The sequence below is a fragment of the Peromyscus californicus genome, unplaced genomic scaffold, assembly GCF_007827085.1.
Source record: "Peromyscus californicus insignis strain IS unplaced genomic scaffold, ASM782708v3 Scaffold_4__1_contigs__length_199733344, whole genome shotgun sequence".
Lineage (NCBI taxonomy): Eukaryota > Metazoa > Chordata > Mammalia > Rodentia > Cricetidae > Peromyscus > Peromyscus californicus.
This window is the reverse complement of record NW_026294562.1, coordinates 192,746,480-192,771,520: the sequence shown is the minus strand read 5'-3', so window position 1 is coordinate 192,771,520 and position 25,041 is coordinate 192,746,480. Positions and strand designations below refer to the sequence as shown.

Genomic DNA, 25,041 nt, shown 5'->3' with positions numbered 1-25,041 from the left:
AGAAGGCAGGTGGAGACAGGATCTCTGCCCTTTCAGTCCAAGGTTTCATAGAGAAAGGTCAAAACCCATTCAGTCAGAGAATTCATAAAGGTAAGAATTTGTTTCTCCTCAGCTTCTCTGATCTTTCAGCTTTCACCCAATATCTGACTCTGGGATTTTGATGAAGACTATTTAGGATCATGCTTCACTTAATGTTATTTTTTGTAACCATTTCGTGAAACCCCCAGAGACCACTAAGGAGCTGGTTTCCGATGCAAACACATAAGGATCCTTTTATTCAGGTTCAACCTGGTCCACTGCCAGACAGATGGAGGAAAATGTGGAAGTGGCCATGAGCCCAGGGGTAGAGAGTTTTTATAGGAAAAAACCACAAACCGGGATTACATGCTTGGGATTGGATAGAAGGAATATAGGGCAAGGTGATTTTTTTGAAAATGTTGGTCTAGACTTTGGGCACAAAGCCACATTTGAAACAATTAGTTTAGACTTTTGGAGGGGAACCACAAGCCACTGAGCAGAATTACCTGGATTGCAAAGCAGGATTATTTAGATGTCTTCAAGGGCCAAAAATGGCAGTCAGCATGTCTGCAGGAATATATGGATTCTATTAAACTTTACTTCCCTGTATCTGATCAAGTTGTCATGGCACATTCTTGAGATTCTAACTGGAACTGAATACAGTAGCTAGTCTGAGATGGTGGCCCTTTCCATAAGATGGGGCATGTAAAGTCAAGTCTAGACCTTCATATTTCTCAATTCAGAAGTACTAATGACAGGACTCAATCATGAGTCCTACCTGTCCAGAGGTTCAAGGATATTGGGACCTAAAATCCATTAGCTAACAGACTTTTCTAGGACAGTGACATCTGTATCTATTGTCATTTTTAAGACCTGCTTGCTCTGAATTTTGAGTAAAACCAGATTATGATCCTATATAATACCTCTTTGGTTCTGCACAAAGAAGTTCAATTATCTTATCCTATTGCAGAACTATTTCAGTTAATAAATTTATCAATTGTCAATTCTGAAGCTACTTTAATAGTATGTCCTTGAGCATTATTGTTGATCATCTTGCCTCTATGCTAGGAATTTCCATTCAACCCAGCATTTCAGCCTTATCTGGACAGGGAACATGGCACAATATATTCTCTTCGGGAACTGCTTTGAGCTGGCATTGGGGCACCATTGTCAGGGCCCCAAAAAGGTTGAAAGACTGGTCAAAGTCTGGGAAATGGGGCATTTGTCAGAAGCAAGTGGCTATCTGACCCTGTAGCAACAGGGAACAATCACATTGGTTGGGCTGGTCCACTTCAGCTTTTAGCAAGTCTAGAGCTCACAGTTGTTTGGTGCAGTGTAGTCAGGAACTGAAGCTTGGAGGTGTCTTCCAGCCAAGTGGAAATCTGTTGAGACAAACTTAAACTAGGAACAGAAGTAAAAATTTATGAACTTACTTGGAACCCTTAGGCCCATATCCTTACTAACTGGGAAGAGCAGGAGTCTCATAACTACGAGAGGGAAAAAATACCATCCTTAGGAATAAGCTGCACTTATCTGGGGTCCTTCCAACCCCTCAGAAGTAAATCCAAATTTTGCAAAATGACATCACAAATGCCCCAAACAAGCAATCAACAGCAACAAGAACAACAAAAAAAAAACCTCGCATACTGAAATTAACCAGTCCCAAATACTGGTCAAATCAATGTACTTTTGTGTAGTTAGAGTAGTCATTGGAAACAGAAGTTTTGGAGTCTTAAAAAGGGGTTTTATGTTTATTATTGAATATATTTTATCAATTTATCCATCAGGAAAAGAGTAACTGTGATAGAATTAGAGTTAGAGAAGCACTTAGCTTTATGTCCTTTTTCATAACTTGTGTTCATTACCTGTATTCAGTCCTACCTCAACCCTGATAATTATCCATTCTTGTTCTCTTTTCTCCATATTCTGATGTGCTCTGGTGTTTCTTGTTTCTCACATACACACACTATTAGCTAGTTTCTGCATGTGAGGGAAAATATGATTTCTTCTTTCTGAAACTGTGTGACCTAACTTAATATTCCACATTCTAAGCCTAACCATTTTCCTGCAATTTTTATTGCAATTTTTTCCTCAGCTGAACGGTATTCCACTTTATGCGTGTACGATCTTCATTATAATTAGATTGGTTCTAATACTTTGCATGTTGAAGGCAGTAGCAGTGAATATGGGTTTAAATATATCTGTATTAGAGTGTGGAGATTTCCAGTTATTTTCATAGGGGTGCCATTGCTGCGTCATACATGACTCATCAATGTCAGTGCTGAGGATCACTATAATGAATATGGAGGAGGACCTGGAAGTGGTAATTTTGGAGGGAGCTCTGGTTATTGAGGAGGAAAAGGAGGATATGGTGGTGGAGGACCTGGATATGGCATTCAGGGTGGGGCCTCTAGAGGTGGTTTTGACAACTATGGAGGAGGAAACTATGGAAGTGGAAATAACAATGATTTTGGAAATTATAATCAGCAACCTTCTATTCCAACTTCAATTTTTCCTTTAGAATTATTTTACTAAATCATGAATGTACAACAGCCACTTACCTCTAAACACACACTTAAATGTTTAATGGAAAAACATTATGTCTTATTATACCATGATGCAGGCTAATAACCTTTCAAAACTTTTGAAAAAAATCTTAAGAAAGGTTTCTCATGTTACCTGAAACTTACAAATTTAACATTATCCATGACCACTAGAAAGAAACAATTAAAAAGCTAAGAAAATGTCTCAAAGGTGTTTTTTATAATCCTTCCTCCACAATAAGGTAATGTTATTAAATAATCCAATCCATTCACAAGATGGCTCTCTGAGTCAACTCTGGTGTCTTCTGCCATATCACTGAATATCTATGTATGGCTGAGATAAGAGTTTCCTTAACATGCTTATTTTGATAACCTGCAGCTGTTCTGTTACCTCTGGGATCTCATTCTCTCCTGTTTATTCAGTGAATCCCATCATAAGTAGGAAGAAGCTCAATATCAGTTCCACCCAACATATCTCCCACTTCCTCCAGGAACATAGTTTTCTGAACCATATGGTCCTCACATGTTCTTGCTACCATCGAAGTTTCCATTCTTCATTGGGCTATAGTTAGAAGGTTGCTGACTGTAATTTCCAAAATCATTGTTATTTCCACTTCCATAATTTCCTCTGCCATAGTTGTCAAAACCACCCCTAGAGCCCCAACCCTTAATGCCATATCCAGAACTTCCACCACCAAATCCTCCTTTTCTGCCTCAATAACCAGAGCTCCCTCCAAAATTGCCACTTCCAGGTCCTCCTCCATATTCATTATAGTGATCCTCAGCACTGACATTGATGGGTCATACATTATTTCCATCTTCAATTTTTTCAATAATCTCCAAACTGATTCCCACAGTGGCTTATTACATTACACCCTCCCCCATCAACAGTGAATAGTGCTTCCTTTCTCTCATCATTCTGCCTAACATTTGTTTTCTGGTTAGTTGATAACAGCAAAATCTGCCTGGGCTGAGGCAATATTTCAAAGCACTTTTAGTTTCTGTTTCCATGATGGCATTTTAGGGATCCTGAACACCTGCAATATTTATTGGGCATTTGTGTATTTGTCTGTAAAATGTGCTGTTTCAGCTCATTTGCCCTTTTATTCATTGGCAGTTTTATTTCCTTGGTATTTAGTTTCTGTAATTATTGGTAAATTCAACGTAAGAGCCCCTATTTAAAGTGTCCCTGGTACAGACTCTTTCCCACCACTTGGGTGTCTGTGTGCTCTCCTGATTGTTTCCATACAGAAACATTTTATATTCATCTTGTTCCAATTCTTCAGTTACTGAGCTGTTGATGCTCTTTCTAACAAGTAAGTCTTTGTGCTTCCTAATATCCTGAAAGATATTTCCTGTATTTTCTAAGTTTCTATGTGTTTCTGGTTTGAAATAAGATTTTTTTGTCCATTATGAATGGATTTTGTACAAATAAGGGGTAAGAGTCTAATTACATTCTCATACTGGATCCATTTTTACCAGCACCATTTGTGGAAAAGACCATATTTTTATCTCCTTTTTCAAATATTAAATATTCTGTTATCATCTTCTCTCTCTTTATGACCATACCAGGCTGAATTTATTACTACAGCTACCCACTGTAGTTCCACAAATCCACACTTATAGCGATTTTCTCCATTCTGTTCTTTCAAGATTGTTTTCCACTGAGGGAGAATGCTTCTCATGAAATATGACCTGTAATTTTGAAAATATTTCCATTTTAGCACATGAAAAACAATAGGCTGATGTGATGCCTAATTGTTGTACAAGATGGACATATTGTTATATATTAGGGAGGGAAGGCTCCTGTGTCATATTTGTGGAAACTCTCTCATATCCTTCTTTCATGCTCAAAGGAGAACATATTGAAACAACATCTTAACAATATGTGCAATTAAGAGACAAAGCTTGGTGTTTAATGCTAAATAATACTAGGTTCCTAATACTAAAAGTTTAAGCACACTAGACAGAATGGAGCATGGTTTGCACATGTGACTTGATCCTACCATGAAAATTTTGTTCTTGAGTGTAATATTAGATTATACTTGTCTCAATTAGGGTTTCTATTGCTGTGAGAAGACATTATTGACCATAGCAGCTCTTAAAAAGTAAAACATTTAATTGAGGTGGCAGCTTACATTTTCAGAGTTTCAGTCCATAATCATCATGGGGGCATACAGGCAGGCAGAAAAGCTACAGGAGTAGCTGAGAGTCCTATATCTGCAGCAAAGAGAAGTCAACTGACTGTCACACTGAGTGAAGTTTAAAAAAAGAGATCTCCAATCTCACCCCCACAGTGACACACTTCCTCCAACAAGGCCATACCTACTCCAACAAAGCCACACCTCCTCATAGTGCCACTCCCAATGCGGGCCAATTATACTCAAATTACCACAGTAGTCTACATGTATTTCACTTTGGTATGTAATATCATGGTAGTGATAATGTGTCCATGTGTTTGTTGACACCTGCCATCTGTTTGTCTCAGGAGAATAGCTACTCACATCACTCACTTGATTAGGATACTCAGTTGTAACTTCCCAAACTAGAGAGCTCAGTGTTCTGTTTTCTTTTGTATTGTTTTGTTTTTCTACACAATGTTTCTCTTTGTAACCACGGCTCACCTAGAAGTAGCACTGTAGATGATGATGGCCTCAAACACACAGAGATCCACATGTCTCTGCCTCCCAAGTGCTAAGACAAAAGGCATGTACAAACACACCCAGCCTGAAATTAGTATTCTTTTATTTCTTTTTTTTTTGCCCCAAAAAGGATCCCACTGTGCAGCCTTTTCTGTCTGGGACTCATTATGCATCATTCTATTGCAATCATTAATAAAATGTCTTGGGGTGTTGACTAATTGATGTGCATAAGCCATCCAATTTAAGGCAGAAAGAACATTCCTCATGATTGTTTTGCTCTTGTCAGTTCCTGTAAAAGGGATAGCTCTATTACACTACCCTGTAGCTGCAGTGTTTCTATCCTGAACTCATAGCTTAGACAGAACATATCACCTGAACACAGTTCCAGAGAAATAAAGGAAGAATCATAAACACTACTAACCTAAAATCTGTTAGACAATACAGCATAAGTGCTAAGAAGAAAAACATTGAAAACAACAAAATTCAGACACAAAAATGCTCAAATTTTCTCCTGGGCTGTTTTTCTATGCTCTATTACATTTAAAAAGTGATGATATTTCTCTTTTTCTTTCAGAGCTGAGGACTGAACACAGGGCCTTGTGTAGATGTATCCAACCTTCTTATTAAATAATAAACACAGAACCAATGCAAAGAAGAAAGCCAAGAGGTCAGAGCTAAGAGCTAAAACCTTACCCTTCCTCCTGCGGTGGTCCTACCTCTCCGAACCAGAGCTACCCCTGTGTTAAAGTCTTTATATAGAGTTCCTGTCCTGCCTTCTCATTGGTTGTAAACCCAACCACATGACCGCCTCCTCACAGCCTGTCTGTATAGGCCTCCAGGTTTTCCATGATTGGTATTAAGATTAAAAGCATGTGTATCCAATAATGGCTGTATCCCTGAACACACAGAGGCTTACCCAGCTCTGCCTACCAAGTGCTGGAATTACAAGCGTACGCTACCACTGCCCTGCTTTCCTATGGCTTGCTAATAGCTCTGACCCCCTGGCAACTTTATTTATTAACATACAAATAATATTTTAATACAAATAAAATATCACCATAGCCTTGTGGTTGCTAGGCATGGACTCTACCACTGAGCTAAATCTCCAAAAGATATTTCTCACAGAATATAATATATTCTTTTACTGACAGGAAATCTATGTCACTTCTGAATGCATCCACAGTTACTACACTGATGTGTACATGCTTAGCTACAGGTTAACCATTGTTTGATGTGTTTTTGGACTTTATACTCAGACTTCCTTTTGTGGGTCTTTTAGCTCCAAATTATAAAAGTTTGGCCTTTACCTTAGGCTTATTCCCACTTAGCTCTTATAATTCAAACTAACCTGTTTTCTATTAATCATGTTCTCTCATGTGGCTTTTTACCTTTCCTTCTTTCTTTACTTCCAAGTTGCTCTGTGTCTTGCTGGTGTCTCTCTCTAAATCAGATTCTTTCTGACTTTCTCTCTTTCCCTAGAACCCCTGCCTGACTAGTGGACATTCAGCTCTATTTTTTTTTTTGGTTTTTGTAGAGAGGGTTTCTCTGTGTAGCTTTGCGCCTTTCCTGGATCTCGCTCTCTAGATCAGGCTATCCTCAAACTCACAGAGATCCACCTGCCTCTGCCTCCTGAGTGCTGGGTTTAAAGCATGTGCCATCACCGCCTGGCTCAGCTCTTTATTAAACAAATCAGGTGTCTTAGGCAAGTGGGTCAAACTATAGACACATCTTTACAGCATGTAAACAATCATTCGGTAACAGGACTTCCCTCAATTTTTATGACATTTCAGAGATAAGTATTCTTCACAATTTCTCAAATTGTTATTTTTTTGGCTAAGTCAGCATATTCCTATTTTACTAGGAATATTTTACATAATATTAAATGTGGTTGATGTGGATTTTCCTATCTGCTTGATAGTAGTTCAAAAAATGCTTACAAAAAAATCACAAGTACTACCTGTTTTTATATATTAATGTTAAAATTGACAGTATGTAGCATTCATTGTTACTGTGGAAAAAAGGAAAATTCTTTGCCTATGAACTCAACCATGAATACTACCTTCAATATCTACCACATTGCTCTATAATGGAATTGCATTGGACCTAGAGTTTTTGCATATGAACTGAGCAGGTTAGAATGCAATCATGTAAGGCTGAAGAATTCACAGAATTGATTGAGTGGCACTATTTTTTTTTTTTTTTTTTTGCCAGTTGTGACTGTTTATTAACTGACCAGATGACAAAAATACCACGGGCAACACCTTAGTTCATCCGTCTAATAAGCCTGTTTATCTGGTCCTCCCTGTTGCCAGCATCTCCACCTTCCACAAAATGGGTTGTCTTTTTCTTCATTCCGCCTCGTGGAGAAGATAATTTGAAAGGCCACAGGAAGTTATTTGCTTCCTTGAAGCGTTTTCCAACTGTATAGATCTCGTGAATCAGATCCTCCATGCAGATGATGCCGTACTTACCAAGAGATCGAGCAATCAGCGAATTATCTGTCAAGGCAATTCTCTTCTTATGGATTTTGCCATAGCCGCGCTTGTAGATGAGCTCATTCACCGACTTCAGGTTGGGGTACCCCCAGGCAATGTAGGGTTCCACAATCCTCAGCATGTTGATTGAAGCCTTGTTGAGCTTAACAAAGGTCCCGTTGAAAATCTGACGAAGACGGAGAAGCTGCAACACCTTGCGGACCTTTGGGCTTACACCATTGATACCTCGGATTCTGATGACAAACGCCAACTTGGGCTCTGCAGGCACGTAGAAGTTTCCGGCTTTCCTTGCCATCCTAGCCATCCTAATCTCGGTCCGGTACATCTGCCTGTACTCCTTGTGATAGTGCTTTGCCTTCTCATAAATAAGCTTCCTCCTGGCCTTTCGCAGTGTCTTCAGGGCAAACTTCTTCCGAAGGCGCTTCACCTTCAACTCTGCGAAATTCCTTCGCTTCTTCTTGAGGGTTTCTGGCACAGCAGGAACCTTCTTCTTCTTCTCCAGCACAGCCTCCATGGTTCCAGTCGGAAAAAAAAAGAGAGGAAGTTGGCGCATGCGCGCTGTCCCCTTAAAGGACGAGTGGCACTATTTTACCATGATCTACAGGTACAAAAATTAAAGCACATTTCCTCATTATGAATTTTCTTTCTGAGACATGTACCCTGTGATGCTGTGAGACATAAACCCAGCATTATTAACAGATGGATAACCAAGTGCAGATTTAAAATATGTGTTTTTATGTATATTGCTTGTGAGCATATTGTGTCATTCTATTTTCACAGTTAGAAAATCCATTATAGAATGTGACTATTAAAATCATCTGTTTGAGTGATTGTCTTCATCATCTACATCCATAATTTCCTCAACTCTACTGATATCCAGGGAAGCACTCTGTCTGTTAGTCTGTGTGTTACTGGCTTTGCACCTGGGGTCGTGGAGTCAATGGCACAGACTCTGTGAGGTGTGCAAGCAATTTCTCATTTACTAAACAAAGGGCTGAGGTTTATGTATGTGGGTTTTTGGCAGGCTCTGATCCTAGCTGCTGTGCCAGTTCTTGGTTGGCTCTGGGCTGTATGTCATCATGGTTTGGTTTGGATCTTATGGGTCAGATTTTCCTCCAGCTTGCATGCTCTCTGCCCATGTAATAGCTCTTTGTTTGCTTAAGGCATGACCCAGTGCTTTTGGACTTACCCGCCTCACACGTGCTCAAACAAATTTTTTTCAGGGTCTGTTAACATTCAGGGATGTGAGTGTGAACTTCTCCCAGGAGGAGTGGGAATGCCTGGATTCTGCTCAGAGGGTTTTGTACATTGATGTGATGTTGGAGAATTACAACAACCTGCTCTTTGTGGGTGAGAACAAATTTTTCCTAGAATTCTAACTAATCCTTTATATGCATTGGCATTATAGAGTGTAAACTCTCTGTTAAGCTGTCTTAGAAACAGCAGGAGACTAGGGAAAGATTGGTAGTAGAAAAGAACATTTTCATGGTTATCTGATTTTTTCTTTTCTTTTCTTTTCTTTTGGTTTTTCGAGACAGGGTTTCTCTGTGTAGCTTTGCGCCTTTCCTGGAACTCACTTGGTAGCCCAGGCTGGCCTCAAACTCACAGAGATGGTTATTTGACATTTTCTTTCCATTTTCCATGTCAGACATGTCATGTATCCTCACTTTGGTTTCACAATGCATTCAGATACATAGTATTATATAACATTTACCTCCATATCTGAAAGTTCCATGTCCATAGTTGTACCTGACATGGTTTTAATTGTGAGAAAAAACTCAAGATGTGCAAACTTAAAATTCTCCTTAAATATTTTGAAGATTCTGACATGAAGTAGCAATAGAAAATCATTCTTAGATTCCTCTACTCTCTGTTCTCTTCATGTATAAGCGCAGTACTGTGTTAGACATCTGTATTCTTTCTAAAAATTCTAGCATGTGTCATAAGCTACCTCAGAGAAAACGGGCATTATTCTATGGAAGATAGCCCTGGTCACCTGTCCAGAGCAAATGACATTGCCCTGGAATGTGGAGAGGAGAGGCTAGCCACTATCAGGATTGGCTAAGGAATGAGCAAGACAACAGTGATGGCTTTGAGGAAAAGAGAAGGCAAGACTGAGAGTGGTTTGTGATATTCAATCCACTTGAATAGATTCCTGATTGCTTGACTTAGGGTAATATTCTGATCCCAGAATACATCCTGCATGTAGGTCACTACTTGCCTATTACAGAATTATGGTGACAATACTAGTAAAAATGCAGGTTTAATGGACTATGTTGACATCATAGTATGGAATAATATTAGAAACTATAAACCTAATCGGTGTCCATGAAGTAGGATTAGTCTTTAATTGCCTTCCTTGCTGGCTGACTTTATATTACACCCTTATGTAGCTAGAGTTTTCCTGCCTGACACAAACTCAGGACAAATCTTTGTCACCTGCCAGTCTCACAGCCACTCAGACCCAACCAAGTAAACACAGAGACTTATATTGGTTACAAACTGTGTGGCCGTGGCAGGCTTTTTGCTAACTGTTCTTATACCTTAAATTAATCCATTTCTATTAATCTATACCTTGCCACATGGCCTGTGGCTTACCGGCATCTTCACATGCTCTTTGTCATGGTGGCGGCTGGCAGTGTCTCTCTGACTCAGCCTTCCACTTCCCAGCTTTATTCTCCTCCTTGTCCCACCTATAATTCCAGCCTCTCCAATGGCCAATCAGTTTTTTATTTATTGACCAATCAGCAAAATCTTTGCCATACAGAACATCCCACAGCACTTCCCCTTTTCTTTTTTTTCCAAAAAGGAAGGTTTTAAACTTAACAAAGTAAAATTACATATAATTTGGGAATTTGGGTATAGCTTCTCTTACTACTTCTTGCTGGAGGGGGGCGCTCTATCTTCTGGGGACACAAAGAAAATTTTAGGGTTATGGAATAGTCCATGAGGGTGTGTTATCTGAGCCAGTTGCCTTCAAACCATTCTGGATGTTGGATCATCTGGGCCATGGTGTCATTGGAGACCTTTCAGGGGGTCTTGGCTTGTCAAACCTGATGTATCTTAATCTGGAACAAATCTATAGCCTTTGGCTTTCTGTGGGAACAAAAGCAGAGTCTCCTTTCCAAAGCAACATATCCTTATATCCAAATTTGAAGTCAAGGTATCTTTAAAATATACATATTGGTTTAACTCAACATCTTTTACTATCAAATGTTTTTCTGCAGTTAAAAATCCCAAAGACAACACAATCCAGATTCTCTGTGTAATATTCATCTTCATGTGGCTTATTTTTTATATTACTTTTACTGTCTCTTTAAAGACTTTACTTTTAAAAACTATGTATTTCTTTATATAACAGTATATATTCCTTTTTCTCTCTTTTCCAAGCCTACGTACATTTTTACACACATTGTAAAGCATTTAAAGTCTTGCTTTATCTGAATCTGTCTTATTGTAAATCTATTGTTTTAAACTGCAGCATTTGTAAGACTGAAAGGGCAATCTGAATCTGTCTCATTGTGAATCTATTGCTTTAAACTGCAGCAGCTGTGGTTGCTGGATCCGCCCACCTCAGCTTCCCAACATGGATAAGTTTACGGCCCGCTCTGAGAGCTATCATGGGTGTATGCTTTTATCTAAGCAGCGCGTAACCCAAAAACCTCTTTTTTTGTTTAGGACTAGCAAAGGCTAAATCCACCATGCTGCTGTGGGATGGTCTGTATGTCAAATGTGTTGCTGATTGGTCAATAAATAAATCACTGATTGGCCCATGGCCAGGCAGGAAGTATAGGTGGGACAAGGAGGAGAATAGAGCTGGGAAGTGGAAGGCTGAGTGAGAGAGACACTGCCAGCCGCCATCAGGACAAGGAAGATGTAAAGTACCGGTAAGCCACAAGCCACGTGGCAAGGTATAGATTAATAGAAATGGATTAATTTAAGCTGTAAGAACAGTTAGCAAGAAGCCTGCCACGGCCATACAGTTTGTAACCAATATAAGTCTCTGTGATTACTTGATTGGGTCTGAGAGGCTGTGGGACTGGCGGGTGTCAGAGTTTTGTCCTGACTGTGGGCCAGGCAGGAAAACTCTAGCTACACCATGCAGCTTAATGTGCCACTTGCAGAGGCCTCATTCCCACCATACTGAAGATCGAGCATGCACGCTAGGAACCTGCCAGTAGCTCAAACCAGCAGCTGCCGCTCATTTGAGAAAGACAATTAGGAAGCTGTTTTTAGCTCCATTTTAGAATCTTTTTTTCTCAGTTTTAAGGTGGAAACTCTTGTAACCACATTGGACGCCATTTGTAGCTAGAGTTTTCCTGCCTGACCCACAGTCAGGACAAATCTTTGTCACCCGCCAGTCCCACAGCCACTCAGACCCAACCAAGTAAACACAGAGACTTATATTGGTTACAAACTGTATGGCTGTGGCAGGCTTTTTGCTAACTGTTCTTATACCTTAAATTAATCCATTTCTATTAATCTATACCTTGCCACATGGCCTGTGGCTTACCGGCATCTTCACATGCTCTTTGTCATGGTGGCGGCTGGCAGTGTCTCTCTGACTCAGCCTTCCACTTCCCAGCTTTATACATAGATTTCTTCCTAGTGAAGAATACACAACACCCTTCAGGCAAATATTCTCAGGAGATAGTATACAGAATAGACTTGAGAATTAACATATAAGGAATGTTAAACACAGCAGTATGTGTATCACAAAATGTGGAGAATAGAAATAAGCAATAGTTGCCAATAACAGCTGCCTAAAACAATTTAGAGCCTATTCTGTCTTACAAAATACTTGGCTTGCCTCCATTACTTTTGAAGACTCTAATGAGTTTTTCTAGAGAGAAAAGTAAAACCAGTGATGCTTTTAAGTAAGACTTTAAACTGTAAAGGAATTGGGTATTCTGTATAGTTCTCTTGATTAACTATCACTTAGTAAGTATAAATACTGTGAACCTGAGTGTGGATTGTACTCTTCATCAATTTCTGATAGGAAATATTTCAACATAGAGACACTTATTCTAAACATAATCCATGAATGAGCTTCATCTAAAAGTTAATTATTGATTCCTCAAATTTATGGTCCATCATGTTTCAATAAGGATGACATATCTATTATTAATCACAGACCTTGAAGTCTGTCATACTGTTTTTGTGAGAATACATTCACTTACAGTGAAAGAAAAATGTCTAACTTGTTACCGGTTGACTTATCTTGAGAGAGAACATAGAGAGACAGTCACTTTCATATTTTTGGTCTTAGAACAAGCCCTGTTAATATGACCTTACTTATTTTCAGAGAAATATTTCAAATGTGATCCTGTCCATCAACATGTGAAGAATGAAAGTGAGTCACATCAGTCTAATGAGCTTGGCAAAATACTTCATGACCCCTCCATATATGCACATTATAGAAAAAGTGAAACTACAGAACACTCTAATAACTACAGATGCATTAATCACAGGGAGGCTTCTATTGACTCATTAAATCCAGATAGACAAAAAAGCATGCACACTGGAGAAGAACCTTGCAAATCTAAAGACTGGGAGAAATCCTTAAATGTGTATTCCAACATTACTCAAGTTCAAAGATGGTACACTGCAAAGAAAGAGCACAGGCAAGGAGAATATGAAGACTATTTCAGCTCTGCACACAGAATTCTGAAACAACCAGGCTATATTGGAGGAACACCACATCAATGTGGGAAATGCATGAAATGCTTCAGTACTGCCTCAAGCCTCACTATACATCAAAGAATTCATACAGGGGAGAAGCCTTACAAGTGCAAGGTATGTGATATATCCTTTACTGTGAAGTCAACTCTCATAAACCATCAGAGAATTCATACTGGAGAGAAACCTTACAGATGTGAGGAATGTGACAAATCCTTTATCAGTTGTTCACAATTTAGAATACATCAGAGAGTTCACACTGGGGAGAAACCATACAAATGTAAGCAATGTGACAAGTGCTTTTCTCTGCAGTCAACTCTTACAAACCATCAGAAAACTCACAATGGAGAGAAACCCTACAAGTGCAATGTGTGTGACAAATCCTTTAAACAGTATTCAAATCTGAAAATACATCAAAGAATTCATACTGGGGAGAAACCTTACAAATGTAGGCAATGTGACAAATCCTTCTTCAGTTGCTCAGATCTTAGAATACACCAGAGAATTCACACTGGGGAGAAACCATACAAATGTAAGGAATGTGACAAATCCTTTATCATTTGCTCACAACTTAGAAGACATGTGAGAGTTCACACTGGGGAGAAACCATACAAATGTAAGCAATGTGACAAGTGCTTTACTGTGCAATCAAGTCTTACAAACCATCAGAGAACTCATACTGGAGAGAAACCCTACAAGTGCAACGTTTGTGACAAATCCTTTAAACAGTGTTCAAACCTTAAAAGACATCAAAAAATTCATACTGGGGAGAAACCTTACAAATGTAAGCAATGTGACAAATCCTTTACCCAGAACTCACATCTTAGAAAACATCAGAGACTTCATACTTGAGAGAGACTTTACAGATATAAGAAATATGACAAATCCTTTACCACTTGCTTACATCTTAAAACACATCAGAGAAGTCACACTGGAGAGAAACCTTACAAATATAAGGAAGGTGACAAGTCCTTTACTCAGGATTCAAATCTTAGAATACATCAGAGAATCCATATTGGAGAGAGACCTTACAGATGTAAGGAATATGGCAAATCTTTTTCTATATGATCAACTCTTAGGGAATATCAGATAATACATACTGGATAGAATGATTACAAATGTTGCAATGGGACAAGGCTGTAAGTACATGCTCACATCTAAGACAAGACCCAAAAATCATACTGGAGAAAACCTTATAATGCCAAGACCATGACATATTTTTTAATGGGATTTCAGATCTGAGAAGACATCAGAATCTTCCTACTGGAGAGAAACCCCACAAATGCTTAGAATGTGAGAAATTCTTAAAGTACATGTCAAATTTTAGAACACATCAGAGAGTTCACTCTGTAGAAAGACTTTAAAAATGTGAGGAATGTAACATGGGTTTTAGTAGCTGCTCATATCTTAGAGCACATCAGAAAATTCATCCTGGAAAAAAACTTCATAAATTCAAAGATTGTGCCAAATCCAGTATCTACTTTCAAATCTTAGAATACATCCAAGAGTTCATAATGAACAGAAAAATATTATTGGAAATCATGTGACAGCATTTATATGGTATTCTCTGCTTACAAATCCCAAATACACATAATAGAAATATAAAGATAAGAGACTTGTGAAAGTCTTCAGTGATGTTTTAAATCTAATAAACTACCACAGATTTTATATTCAAATAAAATTCTGCAATAGTAACTGTGTGAATTGTCCTTCATGTGTATGGGTGATTTGTCTGTAAGACTTTCTGTGCACTACATGTTTATATGATTGATGTAGAGTCCAGAAGAGGGCTGTAGATTCCCAGAAGCAGTACTTAAAAACAGTTGTGTGCTGTTCACTGTGTTGAGAATTGAACCCTGGTCCCCTGGAAGAGCAAAGACTGCTGTTACATTCAAAGCAATCTCTCCATCCCTGAGGAAGAGCTGTAATAAAAACATTTAGCTTGTTCATCCAAAAATTGATAAAAAGGCCATGCAAGTTAGTGCATGTTTTTAATCCCAGAATTCAGGAAGCAGGAGCAAGAAGATCTCTATGAGTCTGAGGCAATCCTGGTCAGTATAGTGAGTGCAAGAACTGCCACAACTAAGTGTTTAGCAACACCATGTACTTAGGGTATTTAAGCAAGACCACTGGAAATGATCTGTTTTGTTTGGTATGCTTCTGGACCTCCATGGCCAGTAAGTTCAAGGGAGATGAACAGTACATAGTACAGAGAGTTGCTTTGGATACCATTGTGACTGGGACCAACATTACTGACCCATGTGGGAATTGTTCAAAGTAATAAAATTATACTTTTATTAACTCATAAGACAGTGGGATTTCATGAGGCTTCTGCATTTATTTTTATTTATTTTACTTTATTTGTTTTTTCAAGGCAGGGTTTCTCGGTGTAGCTTTGTGCCTTTCCTGGAACTTATTCTGTAGACCAGGCTGGCCTTGAACTCACAAAGAATGACCTGTCTCTGCCTTAAAAGTGCTGGGATTAAAGGCATTCACCACCACCACCCAACCTATGAGGATTTTTTATAAAGTCATTCTTTGGTTAACCCACTCCGAAAATTCTTCTTATGCCAACCCCAGTTGAACTTCTAGCACACATTAATCAATGACCGATATTTTATAACACTTGTCAAGGTGCCTGGGTGAGACAAGAAAAGACAAGATGCCTGGAGGAAGTAGTGAGTGGTGAAAGACACTTCCAATCACCCTTGAGCTTCCAGCAAGCTTTGCAGTGATCCCCAGGTTTCCACCTGCACTAGCCATCATCTTCAAAGGGTCATGGAGCTGTCATTGCATTATTCATGCATTTTTTTGGTTTTTCAAGATAGAGCCTTCTGCTGTGGGATGTTCTATACATTGCTTGTGTTGCTCTGATTGAGAAATAAATAAAACACTGATTGGTCAGTAGCCAGGCAGGAAGTATAGGTGGGAAAAGGAGAAGAGAATTGGGGTAAGTGGATGGTTGAGGCAGAGAGATGCTGCCAGCCACCACCATGAGAAGATGATAATATAACAAAAAGCCATGTGTCATGTGGCAACTTACAGATTAATGGAAATGGGTTAATTTAAGATAATAGAACAGCTAGCAAGAAGCTTGCGACATTAGGCCGAACATTTTAAGTAATATAAATCTGTGTTTTTACTCACTTGTGTCCTAGCAGCAGAGCTGGGAAACTGTGGGGTAAGAGAGATTTGTCCTGACTGTGGGCCACGCAGGATCAAGAAAACTCTAGCTACTGCCTCCTGAGTGCTGGAATTAAAGGCATTTGCCAAGACTACCAGGTTCATTCAAGCCTTTACAAGTATTCTAACACCCAAACTCTTCTAAGTCACCCCAGTATAATTTACTGGTCCACTTAGCTTTAAAGATTACAAGTGGTTAAGAGCACTGCCTGCTTTATAAGAGGAATCACTTGGAATTCCTAGCAACCTCACATGGGCACTCAATCTGTAACCTGAAATCCAGGACATCCAATGCTCTCTTGTTGCCTCTGCTAGCACTAAGCACACACATGGTACACAACATACATACAGACAAAACACCTCTAATTAAGAAAACAGAATCCTTATTGGTTCATCACTGAGGTTTGCTGGTTTCCCAACTTTTGTTTGTAATTGTTTCCACAGGAATAGTTTCACACACTGGTACTGTAATTGCGTTGTGCAGTGGTGTTATTCCTTTCCTTTATTCATTGTTTTGAGAACACTAGACTGATTTCAAAAGTTGATTCTCTAGTTCCAACTCCCACAGCTGGGTTCGAACTCCTTTCTCCAAATTTATGCCAAAAGTAGTTATCATTTAGGTTTTAATTTAATTTTTTTCTTTTTACTTACAAATGCCATTACCATTCCCTCCCCTTCTCCCACCCTCCTGACCTCTCCTCATCTCAACCCATCTACTCCTCAGAAGGGATAAATCCTCTCTTTGTGGAGTCAACAAAGTCTGACATAACAAGTTGAGGGGGGGCCAAGCATCTCCCCACTACATCAAATCTGAGTAAGGTATACATTCATAGGGAATGGTCTCCAAAAATGGCTCATGTACCTGGGACAATTGCTGGTCACAATACCAGGAACCCCACGAACAGATCAAGCCACACAACTGTCACCCATATTCAGGGGGCCTACTTTGGTTGCAAGCAGGTTCTGCAGGTGACAGGCCAGAGTCCATGAGCTCCCACTAGCTCAGGGCAGCTGTCATTGTGGTTTTTCCTGTCATGATCTTGAACCCCTTGCTCATATGATCCTTCCTCCATCTCTGAAACTGGACTTCAGGAGCTCAGCCTGGTGCTTGGCTGTGGCTCACTGCATCTGCTTCCATCAGTTACTGAATGAAGGTTTTGTGATGATAATAATAGTCACTAATCAGATTACAGGAGAAGTGAAGTTCAGGCACCCTCTCCACTATTGCTAAATGTCTTAGCTGGAATCACACTTGTGGATTACTGGGAGTTTCTCTGGCATTAGGTTTCTTCCTAACCACATAATGTCTCTCTCTATCAAGATATCTCTTGCATTGCTTTCACTCTCCATCCATCCCAAAACTTGGCCATCTTCATCCGTCATGTTCCCATCCCCTATTCCCTCCATTCTACACACCTCCCAGTTTACCCAGGGGATCCTATCTATTTCCTCTGCCTGGGGATTTCATGCACATCCCTCTTAGGGTCTTCTCTTTTACCTAGCATCTCAGGGTTGGGGGTGGATTGTAGCCTGGATTAATTTTGCTTTGCATCTACTATGCACTAAAGAGTGATTTCATATCCCCTTTGTCCTTCTGGGTCTGGGTAACCCCACTCAGAATAATTTTTTTCTATGTCCAATCATTTGCCTACAAATTTCATGATGTCATTAATTTTTTTACTGATGAGTAATACGTAATTGTGTAAATGTTCCACATTTTCTTTATCCATTCTTCAGTGGAGCGGCATCTAGACTGTTTTCAGGTTCTGACTATTACAAATAATGCAGCTATGAACATAGTTGAGCAAATGTCCTTGCAGAATGATTGAGTGTACCACAACAACTCTCCACTCTCACCTCTTTTCTATCCTGATCCACAATTCCAACAAATCCCTCTATTGTGTTCTTCTCCATTCATTTTGCTTGGCATCCCCTGAGATTATCCAGAGCCATGTGTGAGACTGTTTGGAGCTATGTGTTGGAGTCTGGTTAGCTCAGAGAGAACTACAGCTGAAGGTAGTGATTCTTCTCCTACAATCAATGCAAACACAGCCAACATTTGAGAAGTAAAGGGTGGGCCTTGTGAGTCTTTCCCTTTCCTAGATGGATTGTGGTCTAGTGTGAGGTCAATGCAGATAAGCACAGTTGCTGTTGGTTACTGATTACAATAGCTGTGTGGAGTCTAAAGAAGGGCATATCCTAACCTTTCTTACTCCATTTTCTCTTTTTCTTCATCAGTGTTCCCAGAGCCATAGATGAGATAATGTAACTAATGTTTTTAGGACTGGGACCACATACCTTACTTATTCTCTGCATCTGGGACAGCAAGAGTCTTTGCATTAACCTGGGGATAGTGTGTGTGTGTGTGTGTGTGTGTGTGTGTGTGTGTGTGTGTGTGTGTAGGAGAGGGGGATTTAAGCAAATTTAGCATGAGTTACAAAAGAACCACTTGTTTGATAGTAAAATGATAAGGGCACCATCTAGTGGTGAGAGCAGTACAGTTCAGCATGAACTCAGTCCAGGGCCTTAGCAATGGTCTGACCACTGACTTCATGAGACACCTTTTTCTTTTCAAAATCCAAGTCCCTGGAATGTCTCTCCCCAAGTCACAATTGCACTATTTGGTTTTGACTTGTCATGTTGTGTTTGCACTGCAGGCTAGCATCTGAATTTAGCTTTATATAATTTGTTTAAATATGTAGAGGCTAGGCTGCCTGTCTTTTACATGAAGGGCTCAGAACTCACAGTGGAGGTCAGATACCAGGGTGCAGCATCCTCCTAGATCTAATTCTGGTGTAGACTGGTAGCAAGCATGTGGGGAGGCTGTGCAGATTGGATCAAGGGCAGCCTGACAGCTGGAGATGTGTGGAAGGCAGCCTGAGACAGTGGGAGGGACTGGTACATTTGGGTGGTCCCACTCACCTGTAAACAGAAGTTGGGAGGAAGTTAGAATTTAGGTGAGTGTAGGAGAACACCTTAGAGTGGAAGAAGATAGAGAAGTCAAACAATAGAATTGTGGGATATCTAGTGAGTGAGGACTGGGAAGTTGCACTGTGGAGCAAAAGCCTTAAGTGTCAAGCACCAGACTGAGTTTCCAGGTCTGCAAAGTGAGGAATCACTCAGTACAGACCTGGCTGCAAATGGTAAGGCTAGATGCTCCTTAGGATTAAAAGACTACTCACAGCCACAGATTCTAGATGTGGAGTCCCAGAAAAGTCACCAGTCAACGGCACAGCAGCAGGAAATGCTGGGCTGGGACACAGGAGGGAAGTGACCAGGTGTTGAATTCGTTTCTCTGCTAAACATAAGAAAATTAGCTCTGAATTTCTGCTGTGGATATTTCCCCTTTAGTGATAAAGTTCAGATTATATGACTTGGAATAATCCTGCTCTTTTTTTTGGATTGACTTTCATTGCCAAAATATTCTTATAAGAATAATCTGGTCCTTCCTGCCGGCAGGAGTCCTGCCTACTGGCCTGAAACTGGGGCTGCAATCAATGGGTGGTGGTATGGGGGCATGAGGCCTAGAGGATGGGGTGATTGGCTAGGGGAAAAGACTCACCTCTTAGTCCAATTGACACAGGCATTCTTTGTCTCAAGGAACAGCTGCAGTCTAGGAGGGTGGGAAAGTTTGGGGGGTGTGGTGGGGCTTGTAGGTTACAGGGTCCAGTGGGGGATGGTGGGAGTCCAGCCTTCCTATAGGAGTCTTGCATGCTGGACTGAAACTGAGGTTGTAATTGCGGGGCGGTTTTGGGGTGCGAGGTTTTACTTACTCATAAATAAATACTAGATATAAAGCAAAGGGTAAGCAGACTACAAACCACATTTCCAGAGATGCTAACTAACAAGGAGAACCCTAAGAGGGATGCATGGATCACCTTGGGAAGGGGAAATACATGAGATCTCCATGAGTAACCTTGGGGTGGTGGGAGGAAGTGTAGGAGATGGGGAATGAGAACCTAAGGGAATGGGATGGTCGATCTGGAACAGGGACCGAGTGTGAGAGCAATGAGAGAGATACTATGACAGAGGGAGACATCCTGGAGATAGGGAGAAACCAGGTTCTAGGGAAGTTCCCAGGAATCCACAATGATAACCTCACCTTAGACTACTAGCAGTAGAAGAGAGGGTGCATGAACATGTCTACTCAGGTAATCAGATCGGTGAATACCCTACCTGTCATCATGGAGATGTCATCCAGTAACTGATGGAAGCAGATACAGAGATCCACAATCAAGCACCAGGTGAAGCTTCAGGAGTCCACTCGAAGAGAGAGAAGAGGGATTCTACAAGCAAGGGGCATGAAGATCATGATGAGAAAACGTACAGAGACAACCAAACCAATCTAGTGGGAATTCATGAACTGTGGATCAATAGCTGTGGAGCCTCCATGTGACTGGACTAGGCTCTCATCATAGGCAAGACATTTGGGTAGCTTCATCTACTTAAGGGGACACCTGGCAATGGGATCAGGATCCATCACTGGTGCATTAGCGGGCTTTTTGAGCCCACTGCCTATGGTGGGACTGTAAGTAAACTGCAAAAAATCTGTGTTTGGTAGCCAGGATTTTGGCACCAAAATATTAGTACACTGATGGCTGAAACTGCAAGGAGACAGTTCAGCCCTAGAGGGTGAGGTATTCCAGACACCTCGAGCTACTTAGAACAAGAGATCTGCCCTGAATGTGTCCAGGACACCTAGAGCTGTTTAGCACAGCTCTTATGGCTGGGACTGCAAAGAAACAGCCCAACCTTGGAAAGGAAGGTTTTCTGACTCTTTGGGAAGGGCAGGGTATACTAGTTATGATGGTATGATGGGGCATGGTTTCCCCGCAGGACACAGTCATCCTGCTCCTTTCCTGGAGAGCCACAGTCTCTGGTTCAGTGTTACCAGCAGTTTCTCACTCAGTCCACTACGGGTCGTCCCAGCAAGGTCCTTCTGTTCAGCTCCCCCTTCCTCAGTCCACCATGGGACATCCTAGCAAGGTTCTTCTGTGCAGCTCCCTCTTGCTCAGTCCACTATGGGATGTCCCAGCAAGGTTCTACTGTTCAGCTGGCAATGAAGGTCTTCACCCAATACTCTTTTGAGAAAGAGGTATTTGGGAAGGAAGAGTCCAGGAGAGTAGCTGCCTCTATCACAGTGGACAGAACAACTCACAACTGACCAGGCAGGGTGGTTTATATAGGATGTCTGGGGGCGGAGTCAACTGTGATAGGTTGGTTTATTTTCTGCCCAGAGATTGGCCACTTTGGTGAGCAAGGGACAGATGTGGCCCTGACTTCAGGGCCAAAATGTGTATCTTTCACAGGCCTTTCTTGGTTTTTTGACACTACCTCTAGGGCTATGCCACATTTCCTTCACTGACTCTGATTCAAGGGCCAAGAGTGTTATTTTGGGACTAGTTTCAGAGTCAGGGCATATTTCCTGGGTTCTGGGTTTGGGGATAAAGTGTTCATTTCTCTGGCTCAGGTCCCAAACACAGGCTGTGTTTCTTTCCCTGGTCCTGGGTCCTAGGGCCAGGATTCTACTGTCCTGCTCTGTGATTGATTTCACAACTCAGTTGGAAGAGGGGCAGAGATGGCTCTGTTCTGAGCTAAACTGTGTTTCTCTCACTGGCCTTAGCTTTTTGACACTACCTCTAAGGCCAGGGCATATTTCATTTACTGACTCTCATTCTAGGGGCCAAGAGTGTTTCTTTGCTACAGGTTTCAGAGTCAGGGCATGTTTCCTTGGTTCATTTCTCTGGCCCAAGTCCCAGACACAAGCTGTGTTTCTTTACCTAGTCCTGAACCCTAGGGCCAGGATTTGCTGTCCTACTCTGTGATTGGTTGATTTCACATGTCAGTTGGACAGGAGCAGAGATGGCCCTGATCTGAGCTAAACTGTGTTTCTCACACTGGCTTTATCTGAGCCATCCGTCCCTAATTCTGTGATCGAGGATCAGGGTAGGTTTTTCTAGCCAGCCCTTTTTCCCTACAGGGCCAACTTATACAGCCTTGTTGTGGGGGAAGGGGCTTGGACCTGCCTCATCTGACAGTGTCAATCTCTGCTGACTCCCCATGTTAGGCCTAGTCTTGGAGGAAGTGGGAATGGGGGATGTGTTTTGGGGAAGGTTGGGGGGAGGAGAGAGAGGGGGATCAGTGGTTGGTATGTAAAACCAATAGAAATTTTCTTAATAATATTAAAAGAATATTCTAGTACAATATTTGAATTTATGTGCTGATATTTGCAAACACAGTTCTCTTTGCTGTGGTAGAAAGGACATAGCTCTTCAAGATGACATTCATGCACACTGACTTCCATGTTAATCCCCTTCCCTATTCAAGAGGACTGGGGATTTGGCATTCTCAGAGAGCTTTTAGTTATCAGTGTTGAAAGAAAAACCTGTAATGTAAGTAAATCCAAATTTATCATTTTCGTGAGTTCCACAGATAAGATTGTAAACATTCACATTTTTATACTGTGCTGTTGGTTTTCTTTCTAACCAGTAAGGCCTTTGGCATTCTGATATCCTGAAAGATATTTCCTATGTTTTCTAGGTTTCTATTTGTTCCTTGTTTGAAATAAGATTTTTTATCTGTTTTGAATGAATTTTTGTACAAATAAAAGATAAGAGTCTAATTACATTCTCCTGCTGTATCCATTTTTGTCAGTATCATTTGTGGAACAGATGCTGACATATTTATACTGTATCTTTTTATCTCTTTTGTCAAATATTAAGTATTCTGTTATCCCCTTCTCTCTTTTTATGACCATACCAGGCTGAATTTGTTACTATGGCTCTACAATGGACTTCCATAAATCAACACTTATAGTACTTTTCTCCATTCTGTTTGTTCCACGATTGTTTTCCACTGAGAGAAAATGCTTCTCATGAATGCTTGAACTGTAATTTTGAAAATATTTCCATTTTAACACATGAACAAACAATAGGCTAATGATGCCTAATTGTGGTACAAGATGGACTATATTGTTATATATTAGGGAGGAAGAGCTCCTGTGTCATGTAGGCTCTATTTGGGGAAACTCATATCCTTCTTTTATACCTATAAAGAGCACATATTGAAACAACATCTTAACAATATGTGCAATTAAGAGACAATGCTTGGTGTTTAATGATAAATAGTACTAGGTTCCTAATACTAAAAATTTAAGCACACTAGACAGAATAGAGCATGGCTTGCACATGTGACTTGATCCTGCCAAGAAGGATCTTGAGTGTAGATTTAGATTATAGTTGTCTCAGTTAGGGTTTCGATTGCTGTGAAAAGACACTATTGACCATGGCACCTCTTAAAAAGTAAAACATTTAATTGAGGTGGCAGCTTAAATTTGCAGAGTTTCAGTCCATTATCATCATGGTGGATAACAGGCAGGCAGAAAAGCTAGAGGAATAGCTGAGAGTCCTATATATGCAGTCAACAGGAAGTCAACTGACTGTCACACTGTCTGAAGCTTAAACAAAGGAGATCTCCAATCTCACCCCCACAGTGACACACTTTCTCCAACAAGGCAATACCTGCTCCAACAAAGCCACACCTCCTCATAGGTCCACTCCCAATGGGGGCCAATTATACTCAAATTACCACAGTAGTCTTCATGTATTTCTCTATGGTATTTAATATCATGGTAGTGATGATGTGTCCATGTGTTTGTTGACACCTGCCATCTGTTTGTTTCAGGAGAATAGCTACTCACATCACTCACTTGATTAGGATACTCAGTTGTAACTTCCCAAACTACAGAGCTCAGCATTTTGTTTTGTTTTCTTTTGTTTTGTTATGTTTTTCTACACAATGTTTTTCTTTGGAACCATGGCTCTCCTAGAAGTAGCACTGTAGATCATGCTGGCTGAAAAATCACAGAGATCCACATGCCTCTGCCTCCCAAGTGCTAAGATAAAAGGCATGTACAAAAAAAGAAAAAGTATTTCCTTTTCTTTTTGTGCCAAAAAGGATTGCACTGTGCAGCACTTTATGTCTGGGACTCATTATACATCATTCTATGGCAATCATCAATAAAATGTCTTGGGGTATTGACTGATTGATGTGCATATTCCATCCCATTTAAGGCAGAAAGAACATTCCTCATGATTGTTTTGATCCTGTCAGTTCCTGTGAGAGGAATGGCTCTGTTACACGACGCTGAAGCTGCAGTGTTTTAAGTGGAGATTTGGAGAATGGACCCTGAAGAGAAGGTTTGCATTTCTATCCAAAACTCATAGCTTACACAGAATATATCACCTGGACACAGTTCCAGAGAAATAGAGAAAGAATCATAAACACTACTAACCTAAAATCTGTTAGACAATACAGCATAAGTGCTAAGAAGAAAAACATTGAAAACAACAAAATTCAGACACAAAAATGCTCAAATTTTCTCCTGGGCTGTTTTTTTAAGCTCTATTACATTTAAAAAGTGATGATATTTCTCTTCTTTGTTTTTTTTCAGAGCTGAGGACTGAACACAGGGTCTTGTGC

General features: G+C 40.4%; 1 protein-coding gene and 1 pseudogene across 1 annotated transcript; one reads left to right on the top strand and one right to left on the bottom strand.

Moving 5' to 3' along the window:
- Nucleotides 1-7,427: 7,427 nt before the first annotated feature.
- LOC128125299 (60S ribosomal protein L7-like) lies at nucleotides 7,428-8,241 on the bottom strand. Its single transcript, XM_052762570.1, has one exon. The coding sequence runs from the start codon at nucleotides 8,210-8,212 to the stop codon at nucleotides 7,466-7,468; it is 747 nt and encodes a 248-aa protein (XP_052618530.1). The 5' UTR covers nucleotides 8,213-8,241; the 3' UTR covers nucleotides 7,428-7,465.
- Nucleotides 8,242-8,777: 536 nt separating this feature from the next.
- Nucleotides 8,778-25,041, top strand: part of LOC128124266 (zinc finger protein 54-like) — a 37,324-nt pseudogene continuing 21,060 nt past the window's right edge.